The sequence below is a fragment of the Rhinatrema bivittatum genome, chromosome 7, assembly GCF_901001135.1.
Source record: "Rhinatrema bivittatum chromosome 7, aRhiBiv1.1, whole genome shotgun sequence".
Taxonomy (NCBI): domain Eukaryota; kingdom Metazoa; phylum Chordata; class Amphibia; order Gymnophiona; family Rhinatrematidae; genus Rhinatrema; species Rhinatrema bivittatum.
This window is the reverse complement of record NC_042621.1, coordinates 272,253,311-272,274,450: the sequence shown is the minus strand read 5'-3', so window position 1 is coordinate 272,274,450 and position 21,140 is coordinate 272,253,311. Positions and strand designations below refer to the sequence as shown.

The 21,140-nt window shown below is 44.4% G+C and overlaps 1 protein-coding gene across 1 annotated transcript in view; it reads right to left on the bottom strand.

Moving 5' to 3' along the window:
- Window positions 1-21,140, bottom strand: part of PDZD7 (PDZ domain containing 7) — a 149,229-nt gene that overhangs the window by 45,551 nt on the left and 82,538 nt on the right. The window contains exons 13-14 of the mRNA XM_029610248.1: window positions 8,667-8,758; window positions 238-309 (exon numbers count right to left, since the gene is read on the bottom strand). Of these exons, the coding sequence (XP_029466108.1) occupies window positions 238-309; window positions 8,667-8,758 (164 nt within the window). The remainder of the gene's footprint in view (window positions 1-237; window positions 310-8,666; window positions 8,759-21,140) is intronic.

The window sequence follows — 21,140 nt, the reverse complement described above, 5'->3', positions numbered from 1 at the left end:
ATTAGATGGTGAAGGAAGTCAATCAGGAGCACAATTTTCAGGATTTCTTCCCTTCAAAACTGCATTAGAAGGCTGGCCAGCTGCAGTGACCCTGGCAGTAGAATAATCCCCTACTCATTTCACTCGTAGCATTCCTGTAGCTCAGCATCTCATGGAATGGTGTATTGACCTTTTCCGGGTGATGACAAAATTAACAGGAACAATGTACATGAAACCTGAGCAATGAAAGATACTGACCAGGAACAGGCGTGATGAGGTGTCTTTTTGGAGGCGTGTCATGCTGTGTTGGCCTGAGGGCTGAAGGTCTCACTAAACAGAAACAGAAGGATAACATTTCATATGCAGTCTGGAGAGGTTTTTAGAAAATCAGGATTATGCTATGCTTGTTAGTGCTTAAATTCCTCCCTTGCCTCACCAAGATTTTACATCAGAATTTCAAAATTGCCAGGTTGCACACATTGTGGTGAAGTGAGGCAGTTTCTTCATCAAACCTCTGTGGTAAAGCCACTCCTAGAGCTTGTTGGCAAGACATTAGGGGAGGGAGAGAGTGCCTGGATGTTGGATTAAACATGGAAACCTGTTTAGGAATCGCCTCAGGATGAGAAGACAGCAAACACCGACTTAGAAAAGGAGCGATGCTCGACGGTAGGGATGTGCATTTGTTTGAAATTTTAATTTAAAATATTTCATTTTGTTTCAACTTGTAATAAAAAACCGAAAGAAAAAGATTTTTGTATGTTACTTTTCCTTTTTTTTTTTTTTTTAAATGGATCCTCGCTACCATGAAAAGAAAATTAAAAACATCACTCCTGGTTCTCCATCCGATCCCATGTCATATTCCTCTTATCCTCTTCGTTGCTTGAAATTTTTTTTCATGGGGCAGGAGCGAACCCCTAGTCACCCGTGCCCCCCCTGTCCGTGAGCCAATTGCAGATGGGGCCAGAAGCCCGAGGCCAGCACCATTGTTCGGTTCTGCCACACGACACGGTGCCAGCCTGGGTCCCCAGCTAGTGCCGCTTTGCAGGCAGAAATGAGCAGCGGCGTTGGTCTTGGCTTTCCAGCACCATTTGCAATTGATTCACCAGCAGAGCAGGAGCAGCCAGGGATCGCTCCTGCGCCAGGAAAAAAAAAAAAATGTCAAGCACCGAAGAGGGTAAGAGGGCTCTCAGTGGAGGGCCAGCAGTGATGTGAAAACATTTTTTTAAAAATTCCTGGCAGTGATGGGCCCAACGTTTGTTAAATTTTATTTTTATTATTTTTTTTTTTTATATAAATGTTTGATGCTTTTTAAATTTTTAAATAAGTGACGTGAAACGAAAGAAAAAAAAACTTTGAAAAAACCAAAAGGAGAAATAAAACTAAAAAAAAAAAAAAAATATATTTATGCACACCCCCTGCTCTAGAAGTTCTCAGTTTTCCACAGCTGGCAACCGGCATTTATCCTTAGTGGGGTAGACCAAAATAACTGGGCAAACTTTATCTGTCATCATCTACTATGTTACTGTGTTTTTTTTTAATAGGGGAAGACTGAATTCTTCGTAGGTGTGATGGCTTTTGTTGGGCCATTGTACAAATTATCCAAAGATGTGATACAGGAGCTTTTGTAGTTACGTCTGTCTCTCTTTCAGCCGTGGCAAGTCCAGCAGGGTCAGGCACGGCATAGAATTCTACAAGTCAAATGCAGCTACTGGAATTGTACTGTACTAGAGAACTTAGAGGTCAGTTTTCAAAAGATGCGCACACATAAAATTATGTCTGCGCGTAAAATAGCGCAAACATGAGTATACGCTGTTTTAAAAACTGCAGTATGTGCGCGTGTATCAGCCACAGCGAGTAAATTTGCGTGTGTAAAAAAAAAAAAAAAAAAAAGGCCAGGCCAGGGGCATTCCGGGGAGGAGCCAACATTTGCACGCACAAGTTGCTATTTTACTACCTGAAATGACACACGTCTTTTATTTGCTCAGCATCTGGTGGAAGTGATCGAGATCATCTCAAAAGTGAAAAACTGATTGGGTGTGGGGCTTGGATGAAAGGTGGGAACTTCAGGCTGAGAAGTCAGGAGGATCTTCACGAGCTGCAGATGGACCGGGCAAACTGGTAGACTAATTGGCAAAACTGGTAATTTCATTGCCACGCGCATGTTATAAAATCCCGATGTAAGCGTGTGTGAAAGCTGACTTACGGGGGGGATACACATATATATATCATTTTCGCACACTTAGCCGGCTAAATTCTGACTTATCTGGCTAAGTAGCACCTTTGCTGCTTCTTAGGAGGACAAATTTGAACTTATTTGGATAAATAGCGCTTTTGTTTTAGACTTATCCGGCTATCTTACATATCCAGCTAAGTCTAAAGATTTAATGTGTAAAGATTGCTTCTACAAATTACATATCCTGAAAAGAATAAAACCGCTGTTTCACACTCAGGACTTCAGAACAATCTTGCAAGCAATAATCTTTTCCAAACCAGATTATTGCAACTCATTACTATTAGGCCTCCCAGCTTCTTACACCAAACCTTTACAAATGGTTCAGAACTCTGCAGCCAGAGTCCTTACAAATTCCAGGAAAATTGACCACATTTCACCTATTCTCAAAAACCTCCATTGGCTTCCGATCCACTATAGAATCATGTACAAAACCATTAACATCATTTACAAAACTATCAACCAACACACGCAACTCGACCTACAAATACCACTTAAAAAATTCACCTCCGCCAGGCCTATCAGGGAACACTACAAAGAGTCACTCCAAATTCCAAAGGCCAAAACCTACCAACATAAATCCTTGAGTCTCAGAGCCTTCTCATCAGCAGGTCCAGCTCTCTGGAACTCGATCCCACCTGATTTGAGACAAGAGCCATGCTCTTTAACATTTAGGAAAAGACTAAAAACTTGGCTTTTCAAAAAAGCATTTCCAAGCCTTGAATAAAACCTCCTCTCACTAGCACTAACTCGTATGCAATAATGGAATGTAAACACGAATCAACCAACCTCAAACCCTCTCTCACTAATTCCTGCTGAATATTTATCATACTATTACCATTCACAACTGTGTCATATTTATTCATTTGATTACCTATGTACCGTTTCATAGTCTTATTTTTTCACTTGCTATTCTAATGTATCAATAGGCTGAAATGTAAATATTGTGCTGTTCAATTTCTCCCCTTCCATCCCAAGTTTATTTTCCTTGTTTTTTGTAACTTTCCCTCTCCCTTTTTCTGATTCACTGTATTTAAAGTTCAAGGTTCTTATTGAAAATATTGTTTTTTACGTTACGTTATGCTTTACACTCCTTGTTATTTGTAAACCGGGTTGATGTGATGCCTATCATGAAACTCGGTATAACAAAAACAATAAATAAATAAATAAATAAGTCAGAAAAGTGCTTATTAGACAGACAAGAAGCACTTTTCAGACTTACCTGGCTAAGTGTTGTTATTTAGCTGCACAAATTGGAGTTTATCTGGATAAATATCACTATTTTTCCGGATAAATCTGAACTTGCATGGTGGGAGGTCTTTACATACGTGTTCATATGTGCGTGCATATGTACTTGTATTCTATAATCTGCGCACATCATTTACATGGAGTTTATAAAATACAGTAGTAAATTACCATGCGCCCATATACACGCGCATATGAGTGATTGCATGTAGCTTTTTAAAGTTACTCTCCCTGTCTTTACTATAGTATTTATTTATTTATAAAATATATAGCCCACCACTCCATAGATCTCAGCGGGTTGCAATAAACACACACAGTATTAAAAGAAACATAACTCAATACAATATTGAGATGTAATATTTAAAGTTTCTTCAGATTGGGGTAACAGAGTGAAACTGTTAAGTAAAGAAAAATCTTTTTGGGGTTTTTTTTTTCTGAAATGGACTTATGACAAACATAAAACAATAGTACACGTTTTCTGATATTTCCTTTGATCCTAAATGAACATTCTTTAAAGTCAAAACTTTTGCCTATTCTATATGTGGGAGCGAAGCCAATGAAAACAGGAACCAACAGAAATCCATGTCTAGATGAGACGCTGGTCCTAACGACGAGGTCACATTCATGGTTAACTAGGGCACTGCCAACAGCTGGAGTGGGAACGGCGCACTCTGCTCCCTGCGGCCACTCGCAGGAATGGTAACTTTCGTACCGGTGCACGTCTGTCGGCCCGTGCCCAGGGATGCACACGAACGCATCTTATAAAAGTCTTGTCGCGTGCGCTTGTGCGCCAGATTTTAAGGGGGCGTGCACAAATCCTGCTTCTACTGCATAAGGGGGGAGGGGATTTTAAAAGGGAGACGCACCAACGCCATTGCCAGTAAGACCAGTTCACCCAGTTAGCAGCTAGTTTCGCCAACCCCCCCCTAGTTTAAATGCCTTTACTCCCCCTCCAGTTAGCCCCCAACCCTTCAAACCTTGCAGATCTGCCTAGTTTTTTATTTTTATTTAACTTACATGGCATCCATAGCAGAAGTAAAGTTAAGTGGCAGGGGGCTTTGGCGCACATTTTAGGTTCCTGCCCTGAAACGCCCATGCCCCGCCCAGACCAGGCCGTGCACCTTTTAGAAAACTTCCAAGATGTGTGCGCTGCGGGACTTATGTGCATATCCAGGCGGCCTTTAAAATCCACTCGCTGTGCACGAGCCCGACTTTCACGCATCTCCTAACGCGCACGTCGGGCTTTTAAAATTCATTTTTTTTAGTAAGATTGGTAGATTCTGTTCGGCCCAAATCCTTAAAATTTCAGCTACAGCCCAACAGCAGGAGATTTTGTATAGACTCGAGTAGCTGGCAAATAATCTGCAGCAAGCTGGAACTAATGCATGGGGACTGACTCACAACTGTTTTGTTTATTTTGCTGGAGGAAAACTGGATCCCATACTACCTGAATATGATTTGTACAGGTGAAATCTGAGTGCTAGCCTCCAGATGGTGGGCATACGTTACTATTTGGTTTGCTTATAACTTCTCTTTTATTTTTTAGCTCATCTTTGCAAAGTTAACCTGCATCCTGACAGTCAAAGGCCACTGCCTTTGGCATTTTTCTTTCCATTCTAATGCATTATAAAAAAGCTACATGAATAAGATGATACCCTTCAGGAATTCCAATCAGCTATTGACTGATAGTTATCTAAAATTAGAATCTCCAATTATCTTGCATTCACAGATAATTAGATGCTCTCATCCTTGTCTTGCTTCCATCATTGTCTCAGGCTTGCCCTGATCCCTCTGAGTGCCTTAGCAAATATGTTTGGTTTGTCTTCCAATAACTCTGAAGGACAGATAAGATCTCGTCTGTGACTGCATCAGTTCAGTAAATGTGACCTTTATTATCCCAAGCAAGTCAAGTTGGTTACTATTTTCATGACTGCGAGGCGAAATTCCAAACAGATGTTTCAGGAGTAGTTTATTAAGCAAGTTTTCTTACTGTAAATGGTGTTTTCTGCAGATAGGATAAATTAGTCATAATCCAGTGGCACTGAACTGACTTGTCACGCCAAGTTAGTAGAGTTTTGAGCTCTACTGAGCATGTGCGGGAGTTCCTGCGTGGGCATTGCCTAATGAGTCTCCTCAGTCCATACTAGAGCTATTCTAGCTATGTAGTCTACTCTCCAGGGAGACGGGCGGGTATTCCATGGCTAATTTATCCTGCTGTCTATGGAAAACACTGTTTATGGTAAGCAAACTTGTTTTTCCTTGGATCACCAGGCTGAATTAGCCTTTACATGTGGGGAGCCCCGAGCTGAGCTGAGGGTTGCAGTGGAGTGTTTACTTAGTCTCGCAAAATGGCATTTATCCAAGGAATTGCATCATTACTCAACAGTTTGTGAATCAGCATTGAGTTTTTATGTTTGATACACCACTCTACAGGTAATCGATGGAAAGACTGGAGAACTGGAGTTATGCATGGAACCAGGGCCGGTGCAAGGGGATTAGGCACCCTAGGCACCTTCTGCCTTGCACCCCCCTCCCCGGTCACATGCCCTCCTGGTTGTACGCTGCTTGCGACCGCGCCTCCACCCCTGATCTCAGCCCCGATCGCACTGGGCAGTGAGCAGCTGAAACTCTACTCCTCCCCCTTGCCGCCGCTCATAGCTGGCGGCCCCACAAGTCTTGCGCCCCCTAATGTTCGGCGCCCTAAGCTCAGGCCCAGTGGTTCTGCCGGCCCTGCATGGAATGGCCTTTCAGTGGAAGTGGTAGAGTCAAATACAGTATCCAAATTCAAGAAAGCATGGGATAAATACAGGGTATCTCTAAGAAAGTGATAGAAACATATGACCCATCTAATCTGCCCATCCACCCAATTAATTTAGCTTTATAATTCCATTTCTATGTTCTTGCTGTTGAATTCTGAACAATCTGTAATGTTCTCAGCACATTGGCAGGAATGCCAATAAGTAAGAATTATAATAGTCCATAAGCAGGCCACTGGTGAAGTTTCCTGGAGTCAAGTTTGGCTCAAGGTCAGGGTATAAAATAGCGATATTGTAATACACTTAAGCCTGATTTTCAAACATTTTTCACTTATAAATGCACTTTACTTGAGTAAGTGGGCTTTTGAAAATTGCTACAATATATGCATTGAATTGTCTGTAGTATTTACTCGCGTAAGTGCACTTTGCGTGAGCAAATTTCTTTTCGAAATTGCTACGATAATATGTTAAATTTATGCGCGTAACTCCTTTGAAAATTACCTCCACAATTAATTGCTGATTTGCGGCCGACATTGGATCAAGGTTGGGGCATATAATAACGAGGTTGTAATATATTTAATTCCCTGGTGACTGACAGACTATATTGAGATGTCTGAGACAACAGCAGTAATTATTTTTCTTAATTACTTGCTATTAAAGCACTTGATCTATGATGCCTTGGTTTGTAGTGTCTGTTTTACTTTATTTTATGAGGCCTTTTTCATTATAGATTTTACAATGTGTAGTTTTGTCATAGTCTTTGGTTTGTCTTTCTTTTCACTTTTAATGTTGTGTATGTTGTTATGTAATCCGCCTTGTACTGCTGGATATGAGCGTAATATAAATCTTTTACAAAAACTGCCCATCAAGACCTCATAAATCCTCTGCAAAATCTCAAGAATCTATTCTTGGAACCTAAGGCAAGACCTCTTTAATATTGAAGGCCTAGGCACTCTGACCCTGGGGCCTCCGCCTTCCTAGGACAGGAAGCAGGACTGCTCGACCTCTCGCTTGGAGAGACCACCCCACCAGCACCTCTCTTAGGGAGTCATTCACTAAAGCTTTATCGCATTTGAAAAGGGCCTTTTCGCATGCGATATAATGCAAATTAGGGGGCGGGGAGGAGTCGGCGGTGTCTTCACTGCCGGCGATAACATTACCAACGTTATTGTCGGCAGTAGCCAGCCGAATAGCACTACCTTTCACGGTGGTGCTATTCGGTGTGAAAGCCGGCAGTGAAGACACCGTGGTGGAGCGAAGGCTGCGGGCTTTCGCAGGCCCGCCACCCCCCTTCGCCCCCCGTTTTCGCTGGATTCATCATTCTGCAATGAATGATGAATCCAGCCCTTAGCCAGTCACTCCAATGATCTCTCCTCCTGAAGGGGAGAGTACTGAAGAAAAATATTAAACCACAAGGGCACAGGAGTCTTGTCAAAGCCATGACATTCCCCATTAGGGAGTGTCAGACCTCCTCTATCACTCCTACTGTACCTTGACAAAACATAACCTCATACACAGGCCGATGCTATTTCGTGCGCTGAGCCTAGCGCGCAGGCCAATGAGCTCTCGGACGCGCATTCTGGACATGCTAGGCTAACACCCAATGCAATAAGGGGATTAGCGTGTCCAAACAGCATGTAGCTAATACCGCTCGTCACGTGTAAATGCACGTAGATGAGGTTATTAGCTATTACCCGCGATGCAAAAAAAAATCACCGTGCACCCAATGCTCACGTTTTAAAACGGAAAACTTTAACGCCGGCCCCAGGGCTGACATTAAGTCTTTATGCGCTCCAAGCCCCCACACAAAGAAGCCCAAATACTGCTTTTCTGCGATTCCTCCTACTTGGTATCGTCCCAGGAATATTAAGTAGGAGAAACCACAGGACGCAGCATGAAAACCATTTTTTTTTCTGGCAGTCACATTGGGGAAATGGATGCCCGTTAATTGAGCATCCATCTTCCTAACGGGCGCACAGCCACTTTTCCTGGGCCCCCGATGCCCTGGACACACTAAGGGATGCACAATTTATTCCCAAGTGCATCCTTTTTAGCGTGAGCCCTCATTTAAATAATGCATCACGTGCCTAGGAGGGGTGGCTGGGTGCGCGTTAGGTGAGCGGGTGCTCAATCACGAGTGTCCCATCTTACGTAAGCCGATATTGCATCTCGTTCATACAGACACTAAGGCTACTGCAGTAAGGGGACAGCACCACCTCAACCATCTGAGGTTATTCCAAGAATAAAAAGTTTAGTGAGGGACCTTGGAGAGTGCCTAAAAGACCTCTGCACCTCCTCTGACATCAAGGCCGTGTGGCCGTAAAGGCACGTTCTAATAGACAGACACCATTTTAGGACCCTGCTATAGATATAGTATTTATAAAGCAAACAGGGGCATCCCTAGCTTTCACCACATTACACACAGGCAATTTAATTTTAATATATATTCATATTACCTGCTCTGCTTTTGAGGGCATCGTAAGCTTCAAGCTCCAAAGGCATTACCATGCTGTCAAACCTGCCCAGGTCAGTAGCAGCAATGACACTTCTAAAATGAGAAATCAAGATATGCGGGTTTCATTTCATATCATGTAACCATGCATTTCTGTGCAAGAATTCAGGGGCGGGTATGCTTTAATAAGTGTCTCCATTCATACTGCCAAGATTTTATATCAGTTTCTCAGGTCTTCATTTGATCAGAATAAAAGAATCCAATGGCACTGTCACTGCTCTATTATTTTTACCTTACAGGCTACGGATGTTTCCTGCATTATGGGGATAACTTTTAAAGGGACTTCTGAGTGTAAAGCAATGTTTTGTTTTGTTTTGTTTTTTAAATAAAATTGCAAGCTTGATATGCGAGTATATCATAGCTGGGGCATAAGAAAATCCAGACTGAGCGGGGGCATTCCTGGGGATGGTCGAGGGTGGGGGTGTTGGATTTATGTGCATAGGGTTAGATTTTCCACTTTGCACGCGAGCGTCCATGTACGCGCGCTTCCCGGCGTGCAGACGTGGACGCGCCAGTTTTCTATCATGCCCGTGCATGGTAGAAAATCCGTGGGCTGGGCACATACATGCAGGCAAGGAGGGGGATTTTTGCGATTTCCGCATGGCGATGCATTCTGGCCTTCCCCAGTTCCCTCCCAGTCCCCCTACCCATACTCCCTCCCTCTTCCCCTCTCCTATCCTCCTCCTAAACCCTTCCTTTTTGTTTTGAGTTATCTTTGTTTTGCAACTTACTTCGGCTCCCGAGCTGAAGTAAGTTGCACAGGCCGGGCAGCTGCCGGCACGCAAGTCTCCGGGACACCGAACAATGCCGCTGTCCCAACCCGCCCCTTCGATGAAGCCTGGCACTTGTGCGTGTCCCGTGCTTTACACGCGTGGCCGGGCCCCTTCGAAAATTGGCACGGCGCGTGCACGGCCCGGCCACGCGCATAAAGCCTGGATATTACGCGCACGGGCGGTTGAATATCTACCCGATACTTTATAAAATTTGCCAGCTTGCATGTACGGGAACTTTTCAGGAGAAATTTGTGTGCATCAAATAACAGGAGTAACATGTGTGAAATAGACTTGGTGCGGGGTGAGGGGGGGATAATTTTCAGATTGGATGTATGTGCTTAAGTCTGCTTTGAAAATTGATGTGACTTGTGTGTGCTTTTGCTCGCTTCCTTATGTGCGATGTTTGAAAATGACCCCTTTATAGGGTTTCTTCCATGAACAGCCGTAGTCCACATGTTAAAAAGGGTAGAAATAACCACACAATTGGGCGAGGAGGCAAAACTGCACTGATCAGAAGTGAAGCTCGGTGAACTCTTATTCACGCTAACCTGCTCCTTGGGCATCTCGAGACGGAATGGGCAAACAGTCATTCATCCCACTCGCATCCCGAGTAAACGTTTCCCAATATCCATTTGCTCTGTGAAACACAACTGCGCATCAGCTCTCTTTAATCTGCATGGTTGCAAACTCAAGCCCCAGGGCATCAGTTCACAACAGAAAAAGGGCTCTACTTCCTGTTCGGATGCCTCTTGGTCTCTTTGAAATGGATGCTTTTTGCAGAGAATTGTCTTAAGAAAATATTCCTCACGTTTTAGGAATGAACTCAGCCAGTCCACGTGCTGGATTCCCCCAGTCCTTCAGAATGTCCTACTCCAGGCCTCACCACGCAGTCTTCTCTCTATGCAAACCATGTTTGTCTTTTGTTTGGGGGGGGGGACATGCTATTTTATGGAATAAATTTCACATGTGCCTGGGCGCTGCCTTGTCCTTACTGTTGCCAGTATTTGATTAAGAGAGAATAGCGTTGGTTGGTGGTGCCTCTAAACATGCGTATTGCAACTAGCTAGGGAGTCGGACTGGGGTCCTTTTGCATGGCAGCACGCAGCAATGATGCCGAATCACCATTAAGAGCGACACCTGGTGGCCGGGATTATAGGGCTCCAGAAGGAGCCCCAGTGCATGGTTCCCGGCCTCAGCATCATTGCTGCAATGTCCAGACTAGAAACAGTGGGAGGGTCTATTAAAATAAGGGAAAATTCCTCAGGTGGTTGCGAATGGAGGGTCATGGCACCTGAATCCCACCCCTGAAATTAAAAAGCAAAAAGGAGGAACTAACTAAACAAAAAAGCAAACAAACAAAAAAAAATGATATATATAATTCACATTAAGAAAAAACCACCAGTTTTTTCTTAAATGAGTTTCATTCGGAATTGTTCACCTTTCCCTCCCCTTGTCCTGTATTCTCTTAAATGTCAGGCGTTCGATAAAACAGGCAGGAACCCAATCCACTGGCTGTTCTGATTTCCAGATGACTTTGGTGAAATGGTTCCTGCCTTCGTTTTTTTTGATAGATGACTTTAGCTGAACAGTCTTTTTCCCAATTGTGCTGTCAAGTACTCAAGAGTAACTAACTATATGGAAAAGAAAATCCCAACACAGTGTAAAACTCCACCTAAAGCAGATGGGGTTTTTTTTGTTTTTTTAAGCTCAGGCAGGGAGTTCATGAACCTTCATTCACCCTTTCCTGTAGGCCTGAATAGATGGACATAATCCATGTTTGTGTTGCTCTTTTTCTGACTATTTTCCATTATTTTTTTATTTTTTTATTTAGAAGTTTTTATATACCGATGAACGTTGGGAACATCTCATCGGTTCACATTAAACAAAACTCAGCAACAAGCGCTTTACAGTGTAACAATGAACTGTCCATCTTGTCTCCTGACTGGGTTCACGCCCTCCTTCTGCTCACCAGCATTGCGCTGGGATTTCTTCTCAGAAAAGTTAGAGCTCTAACCTCGGCAATGCTCAGAGCACAAGGAATATCTAGGAAAAGATGAAGAAATGAGGAGAAAAGTAGAAAGACGAAGGAAAGGAGACAGAATCATAAAAATAGATACAGACCACCAAGCTAGTCTAGTCTCCCCACAGACATAAGTAACATACAGGTCTATCCAGTAAAGTGCGGCCGCGTTTACCCCGCTCCTAACCCGCGTTAGCCCTTCCTGTGATCCCGAATTCCCTTTAACCTACTCCTACCGCGTCCTAAAATCCCCGGGCAACCCCTTCCGCACGCGGCATGTATATTGCATGCAAATGAGCGAATTAGCTATTCCCTAGCATCCCGTAACCCGCGCCCTGACTATCGCTATCTTTCCCTGTCGTTTTGTCGCGCGTTTAACCTGCTAACTTACCGCCTACCCTTACCCCTGCGGTAGAGGCAGGGGTAAGGGTAGGCGGCAAGCTTTCTCCTAACTTTCTCCTAACTTCAGCTTCCATTTGAATGCCAACAAATGATCAAGACTAAAGATGTAGCTTTATGTTGTTAACCCCAATTATTTATCCAAGTTCAATCTTCCTGTTTATTGTAAGACATCCTTTTGTTCTAAGGAAAAAGTATACAAAAGTGACAGGACCCATCCCGCCCGCTGGAAGTGACAAACCTTGTGCAACACTCCTACTCTCAAGACATCCCACCTTAGGAGGAGGCAAAGCCTAGTTGGCAGGACTTAAGCTGCGGACCTCCCCACCACCTATCCAGCATTGTGCTCTGATAGCCGAGCTGTTAAGGTACACTATCAGTGTTGCTGTCAGAGCAACACCAGATGCCAGAAAGGCTGTAAGCCTATGTCCTCCCAGCATCTAGCTTTGCTCTTGAAAATTAGATGTCAGTACAGAATGCATTTTGTATTAATATCGTCCTATATTTTCTGCTTATTTAATATATATTATAAAGTATATTAATCTTATAAGATAAGCATGCATTTCTTTCTTATTTATATTAGTTATCTCATGCAGAAATATATTATAAGGATGTGTATATATATCTATATGAATATATACATACAATTAATTTCATCTTTGTCCTTTAAGTTCTCCTCTTCCTTTCAACAGATATTTCCTGCATAAACTACCCTTGCATTTTTTTTGCTTTTATATTTGCAAGTTTTGCAGAAACTTTTAATTGTGAGGGAGTAAGATACTGTAGTTATAAATCTTGGACTGCAGGATGCTAGAGGTCAGAAGAGGGTCCCAAAATGATTACATAAGACACCTGGAAAATCCTAAAGTTGAACAAAGGGATAGCTGATGGATGACCATTTTTTTTTAAACTAATCAGCATGCAGCGCCCCCATAGGTTAGCTGGCCAATCAGGGCAACAACAACGAGACTCTAGCCAAACATGGCCCATCTGCAAGATTCTGACCAATCAGGGCCCAATACCATGACTAACCAATCATGACTTGACAGTAAAAGACTAGCCAATCCTCAGTGCCTAACACCGTCCATATGCTCAGGCGAAAGAGTCCCAACTTGAAACTTTAAAATATGGATACCAGAATTCTGCAGATCAGATTACAACAGACAGTGCTGAGAGCAGAGGACATCAAAAAGAGAGGGACAGTGCCAGAACCTGCCACTGGAGTCCTTGGCAGTCCAAGATTTTGGGTGAGATTGACTTTGTGTCTTTTAATTAGTTTAGAGAAACTCAATATAGCAAAAAAAAAAAAAAAAGGTTGCAGCTTATATAATAAACCTCAGTGAATTTCTATAGCTGTCTCATTATTTTCCAAACACAGTGAAGGGGTCAGAACTGTGAGTGCTGGCTTGGCTCTTTGACAGCAATGCTGATAGCATATGTTAACAGTGGTGCTGTCAGGGTAATGCAGGATGCTTAGTAAGGAGAATCGAAGCTTGAGTCTTCCTAGCTAGGCTTTGCTTTCTCTTCAGGTGGGATGTCTTGGGTGTGGGCGGGTTTGCACAATATTTGTCACTTTGGGCAACTGGGAGGGAGATGTCTTTGCTTTGCCTCATTATGGAATTATAGTAAGTTCAGAAAAGAAATTCAAACTTTGTTTAGGCAGGCTTTGAACAAGAGCTGATTTTACAATTTTGAACCTGGAATTATAATTGTTACTGAATTCTTATGCTTTTTGATTTGTTTGGTTTTATATTGCATTATGTTTGATGTTTATATTTTTTGCATTTTTCATTGTTGAATTTTTTATTTTATTTTATTTTTTTACAGTAAACTGCTTTGATTTTTTAATTAAAGGCAGTATAATAAAAGTAATAACCTAAATTTAACTACCTTCTGGCAGGAGGAGAGCATCAGGCCTGACATTTTTAAGGCATGGGTTACCACTTCCATCATTATAACAATTGTACATCACGGAGAGGAGGTAAGAGATCTCCTCCTCCCCTGGGGGTAATAAAGGCTTTGGGGGGTTCAGGGGTGGATGGGGTGCCGTGTTTATAAGCAGGGGAAAGGGTAATCAACCTGCTATGGCCCCGAGTTAAGGTGGTTCGGAACTGGGCTGCTGCTGGCTTACCATTTAAAATTATTATTTTTTAAACTTAGCTGTATTCTTAATATATTTATGGGGGGGATCACTAGTTGCGTCGCCAGCCACAATTTGGTGTACAGAGAGCTTTGGGTGGGGGGGAAGACCCTGGGGTTTCCTTGGCTGGGCAATTATTTCTGTTGTGTTCCATTGAGACGTTTTAACCTGAATGTTAAGGGTCTTGGTGTGAATTTGGGAGTTTTAAGGGTTCTGATTAGAGGGGGAGTGGCCTAGGAGGGTAGAAAACCTCGGCCAATCTGGCGGGAAGGGCTTTCTTTTGGTTGGAGTTGGAAAGGAGAGAGGGGCCTCCATGGCGCAGGGAGCCTGGAGTGGGCCCTGCAGGGACTCTTCTCCTCAGTGGGACTGGCATGTGAAGGATCCAGAGGAAGCCTCCAGCCTGCTGGACAGGGGAACCAGGACCACGAGGAGGAGCGGTGTCTGGTGCCCAGGGAGCCATGAATAGAAAGTGGGAGAGAAGAAGTTGGGGTATGGATGAAGGGCCCACAGGCGTTAGGGAGCTGAGACCCATGTCCCACATAGGAGTTTCTGTACAGGGGAAGAGAAACCGGATGCGTTCCCTTGTGAAGATGAGAGCATTGTTGCAATTTGGGATGTTTCTCAAGGCTATGGGAGAAGAGAATGTAAGTTCTCCATTCTGATGGAGTGTGGGATGGAGGGGAGAGGAGGGGAGAGCAGACTGCTGAAAGGGAAGAGGTGTTCCCGATTTCGGGATGCAAATTATTGCCCTGGTTTATTGACTGCTTAACTTGGCTGAGTACCCAGGAACTCGGAATAATTCAGTATGCTCTGAATATCCGCAGTATAAAAATGTGCAAAGTTGCTGGCTGGACATTCCAGAAAAATAAAGTTGTTTAATTTAAGCTTGGGGGTGGTGTGAAATCTGTGGGACTCCAAGTGGCCAGCACTTGAAGGTCAAATGAGAGACAGGGTTCATGGAGGGGAGGGTGGTGAAGGATTCCCTGACCAGCCCAAGAAGTGTAACCTACCCCCACTATTGCTAGCTGGGTCCACTTCACCATCTGCATGACCCCCCCCCCCCCCTTGAGACTGGTTTTCACTGGAAATGGGCACGATCCTCTTGCTGTTTTATGTTCCCGAGCTAGGTTTACGTTTGTACAGCCAGTTAGATTTAAAGTTTTCTGAGTAAATGTACCCGCTTAACTTTAGACCTGCTCTCCACCAGGAGCAGAATTACCTGGCTAAGTTTAAGCCCCGTCCTTGGAGAAGTTTTATAGCTGGATAATGACTTTCCCAACTAAAACCTATGTAGTCTGCTAGATGAGGGGGGGGGGGGGGAGAGGGAAGAAGGATGGGGTGATATTTAAAACCCCAGGTTTGTCCAGCTTATCCCTAAACTTGGCCCGACAAACCCTTTTGAATATAGAGCTCACTGTGTTTGAGCAGAAGACATGCGAGGACGATCTCCAGTGGGCAGGAATCGGTGGCTCTCTGGCTTACTTGATTACAACTCTGGCCATCACATGAAAGTCGGAAAGGGGAAGTTTTCTAGGGTGTCTGTAACATTTGGGGTCCCCCTGCCTTCTGAAAGGTAAAGTTCTACTCCTTACTTTCCAATTCAAACCTTTCCTACTCCAGCATAGCTTTCCCAGAGAGAATGAAAACATGGTTAATCCTGCCAGGCTGATTAGGCCACTTCATCTTTATAAAGCCCTGCCAGGCAGGTGAGACCCACGCAGGGGATATGCAGGAGCAGCTCCTAGGATTTCTGACTGCACGGTACTGAAGCACACACCGAAGATCAATGTGGCACTAATGAAATTTAGGTCCCTAAACTGTGGTAGGGGTGCACGCCTTACACTGATTAATAAAAAGAATGCAGTATGATCTAAGCTTGAGGTGGACGGTTGTGCATGCTTTCAGGTGGTCTTTGCAAGGCAGATGCCACCCAGGGTAAGAAACCGAGATAGCAAACCGCCCAGGCAAATGTATATGGCAGAGGCTGCCTTCTGTGTGCCCTGCGGAGGAGGTTTTCTTTCTGTACTAAGATGCCCAAGCTTTGGGGGGAGGGTTGCATTCCCTCTTACATGAAAAATGAGCATTCTTAAGCTCTTCATCCTCCACTGCCTGCTTTAGTTGCAACGACATGATTTATTCATTCACAGATAGAGAGATTCATTTTCCCAGTTACTGCAATAGGTGATGCAGATCCCTTGCAGGCAGCTCCATGGTGCATTCTTTCTCTGATGTTATCAGGCCAAAGAGCAAGAGAGCAGCTAAGCTGTAAAGAGTCACCCATAGGCACCGGTCATGAAACCAAAGAAACCATAGAAGGCACAGGAAATAAAAGTCTGTACTAGCTAGGTAGACATCTAGGGCGTGCACCGTGCCTTCTAGACTAGCAATCCTATGCTGTCTGGGTTAGAGATTCTGCAGGGCCTCAGTGGTGCTGGCAACGTTTCTCTTTACCTGCCGGATTCCTTTATCCTAAAGCCTAAGCAAACCATGAATTGGGGAAGTAATTATTACTGCATCCCTAATCTTGTTAAGACTTGGATTTGTTTGTAAGACCAGGAAAGGAAGAAGGAGAAACCTATTATTCGGGACTTCAGCTGTGATTTAAGCATACAGAAGCTCTTTTTACTAAAAATATTCATTTAGCTTTCTTTTGAAGGCATTCCGAACATTCAGGAATTATAGCCAGAGACCATCGTGCTTTTGATAAATGGGAAGGGAGGAGTGGAACTTTTTTCATTGTCACGTCACTGGAATACTTTGCATTTTTACAGCTCTTCCTGTATGCAGACGCCTGATATGAGCAATGCATGGTAGACACTAAGGGAAAAAAGCCTGAAGTCCTGACTGTTGGCACGCCCCACCCCCATCACCTGCCTTCTCAAGCTTCAGCTGCTGGCCTCTGCCCCTTGGACGGGCTGGGGGTGCTGTAGAGGCAACAGTGCCGAACCTGCACTCCCCCAAAGTGAACTTTTACTCTTGGTCCCCCCACCTGACAGCAGCAGCTTTCCCTCCCAGGCAGGCTCGGCTGGCGGCAGCATTCCCCTTTCCAGCACAGGCCCCACAGACAGCAGAAACCTTCCTCTCAGAGCAGACCTGCCTGACAGCAGTAGCCTCCTTCAAATGTGTGGGTCCCATGCACAGCAGCCTCTTCTTGTCCGTCAGCTCAGAGCAGGGACCCAGCGGAGCACAAGCGGCTTTGACTCCTAAAGCAGCACAGCAATAATGGACAGTGCAGGCAGGATAAGTCGGAGTCTGAAAAAAAAAAAAAAAGTAGCAGGGCCCACGGCTGAGACTTCGGGCACTGATCTTTGGATTTGGGGCACGGGTCCTGTGTGCTAACGACGCCCCTGGGCACAGCATAGCAGTGGGGGATGGCATTGTCTGTGTCGGTGTGCCCCCTTCTGATCTGCACTGCTAGTTACGGCTCCTGGATCCCGCGGGTGGTGCCTGGAGTGAAGGGTGGAGATGGGAAGATCCCCTGGCGAGGTGCTCTGCTCCATCCACTGGCATCGGCGAAACTTTTTTTTTCCCACAGGGATATATTTTGCCGAGTCTCGGTGCAGTCAAATGCTCGCGCGTTGCTATGTTTTACACAGTGCTGTTTCCTTGATTATTTTTCATGCTCCCCTTTGATGACTTCTGAAAACATTATTTCCTGACCTTCTCATCTTTAGGTTACAAAATTATCCAAATTAAAAGATCAAAGAAGGACAAATCCCGTGACCATCATCTGCCTGAAGAAAGGAGGGTGCGTGCTGTGTTGGGTTTATATGCCAGGGTTATAAGTTTAACTCTTTACCTAGAAGTCCTGAACGAACATTAAGCTTTATGTGCATGCTTGGGTCACAGAAAACAATTCAAGCAACTGGCGCCATCATTAATGCCTCTCAGAATAATCCACTCTTAGAGAGGGGCCATGGTGCACACCCACTACCCGCTGCCAGCTTATTTTCTGTCACGGCAGCAGCGAGGCAACAATCAGTAGAGCTCCCACTGCTTTCAACCCTGTGACTGAAAACTGAGCGGCAAGGGATGGGAGGGTTGCTGGTCACATGGCTGGCAATATCCAGCTGTGGAGGATCAATTCATTTTCCCACAGATTCTTTTATTTTTATTTCCCACTTGAAGCCCCTTATCCCCCTTAGTTCTGCCTTCCTTAGCTGAGGGTAGAGAGGAATTCTCTCCAAAGACCAGACCCCCGTCAGGGCTGCTCTTGTGCCAGCGTGCTTCGCCAGCATGAGATACAAGCACATCAGCTCTAGGACGAGGTAGGACCCTGCTGGCCCCGAGTCTCCTGCAGCAGAGCACTAGGACCAAGTCACAAGGCCAGATCTCTCTCATTTCTGGTACCACAGAAATATTCCTGAAGCCTTAAATGTTCAGTTTGCAGAAAACTTGGAGGTCCATATTGAAAGGGAAAGGTGTTTTAAGTTTCCTGCTGGTCTGAACGCCCCTAATCTATCCAGCTAAGTGATCATCCAGGTAATTTAGGGGCAATTCTGGGGGCATTCCAGAGAGGGCCAAACTTATCCAAATAAATTAGCTGGATAATATCAATATTCAGCATTATCCGACTGTCAGGCCGATACAGTACAGTGTGCTCCGGTGGAGCGCACTTTTAACCTGTGTTTGGATGCGCGTTTTCGACGCACTAGCTTTACCCCTTATTCAGTAAGATGTAATAGCGCGTCCAAAACACGCGTCCAACCCCCCCCCCCCCCGAAACTAATAGCGCCCGCAACATGCAAATGCATGTTGATGGCCCTATTAGTTATTCCCGCGCGATTCACTAAGTAAAATGTGCAGCCAAGCCGCATATTTTACTTTCAGAAATTAGCGCCTACCCAAAGGCAGGTGTTAATTTCTGCCGGCACCGGAAAGTATACAAAAAAAGCAGTAAAAACTGCTTTTCTGTACACCCTCCGACTTAATATCATGGCGATATTGAGTCGGAGGTCCCAAAGTAAAAAATAATTTAAAAAAATTTTAAATCGGCCCGCAGCTTGCGGGTTAAAAACTGGACGCTCAATTTTGCCAGCGTCTGGTTTCCAAATTTGTGGCTGTCAGCGGGTTTGAGAACAGACGCCGGCAAAATTGAGCATCGGCTGTCAAACGTGGTGACAGCCGCCGCTCCTGTCAAAAAAGAGGCGCTAGGGGCGCATGTACATGCATAAGCAAACGTACGCATGTACACTTGCCAAACTATTTGCTATGGCTTTCCCAATAAGAGTGGCCTCAATGGTGGGGGTTATCTGCATGGAGTGGCAGTTACTACCTTCGGAATCTTGCTGGGCAGACTAGATGGACCATTTTGGTCTTTTTCTGCTGTCATTACTATGTTACTATATTGTGTTTTAGTTAGAGGTATGAGAAAAGGAGTCTGGGAAGTTTGCATTGGAGTGTTACAGAGGGAGGAAGTCAGCTCCTGTCTTCCTGCCTGCAAGTTGCCTCAGTGGTGGTACAGCCTTGCTGTAGTTACACGATGTTAGGTTCCATATTAGGAGCTACCACCCAAGAAAGAGATCTAGGCTTCATAGTAGATAATACATTGAAATCGTCGGCTCAGTGTGTTGCGGCAGTCAAAAAAGCAAATAGAATGTTAGGAATTATTAGGAAGGGAATGGTTAATAAAACAGAAAATGTCATAATGCCTCTATAATCGCTCCATGGTGAGACCACACCTTGAATACTGTGTACAATTCTGGTCGCCGTATCTCAAAAAAGATATAGTTGCAATGGAGAAGGTACAGAGAAGGGCAACCAAAATGATAAAGGGGATGGAACAGCTCCCCTATGAGGAAAGGCTGAAGAGGCTAGGGCTTTTCAGCTTGGAGAAGAGATCCTGCATCTTCCTTTTTCTCTACAGCTGTTGTACTGTTATGATCCTTTAAGCTTTTAGCCTGTGAAGGTGTGGCCTTGCTTAACCCTCCTTAACCTGTGCGGGACCAGGCTTAGGTGCCTGGTCCATCTTAAATCCCACAGAGGGACAGAGCTCTGTAGGCGGGATCCAGCTGGGGAGGTGAAAAGGCAGAGCCCGGCTGGGAATCAGGAGGCCCCCATGCCTCCAGGACAAGGCAGCTCCTGTGATGTTTGCTGCAGTCCTCTATTCACTGTATGTTGAGAAGTGTAAATAAACTTGGAATCTCTTAAGAAAAGGCTGGGGTCAGCGTGGTTTCCGCCTCCAGCCCGAGAAAGTTGCTTGGTCATCCCATAAAGTCAGAAAGCTTACAGTTGGGCTCATCCTCTTGCCAAGTCTTTTTTTTTTTTTTGGTGGCATTTTACTGATAAAAGGTGCCAAGCAGACTGAGATCTTACAATAAAAAATCCCATTATCTGAAAGGCCCCGCCTGCTTTGGAACAGGAAGGAAGCTGTAATATTCAGGAGCGAGAGGGAAAATGATAAAAAAAACAACAACTTAAAAGGCTTACTCCATGCACACAGCAGCTTAGACACTTCACATCTAATCTTAGTCCCAAACATCAGTAACTGGACTGGAGAGGCACTGACTGTACAGTTTTACCAGAATTTAATTTAGTTAGGCATTTCTGTTCCATCTTCCAAAGCCGTAAGGCCCCCATCAATCTATGTCTACCGCAGGAAATAACAGTGTTGACAGGATATGTATTTTTTTTTTTTGTAAAACTGCTCTTAGGTTTGATGCTTTCAAAAAAAAACATTTCAGACCGTATAGAGCCTCATGAATGCAGTCATCTTATAGCTGTTTCACAGTCCCTCGCAGAGCACTAGGGACAATACAGTCGCTCACGTTTGGACTTGGAAAGAAGGGAGGAGGGGAGAGGGCTACGTTACAGTTAAGTATTGTGTACATAACCAGTTCAAGTGAAAGCCAATGAAGTTCTAATAATAAACGACAACAAAATTGTTTTGTGGGTTCTGTTTTACTACAGACAGGTCCAGACCAGCTCAGTCTTATCTCTAATGCCAGACGGAGGCAAGAGTAATAAAAACTAGTGCAGGTGGTATCCTGGAGACCAAAACGCCCACCCGTTTGAAGATACTGTCTGGGAGTAGTGACGGAGACAGAACAGATAGAAACCCAAAGCGCAGACTCTAAGGGTACATTA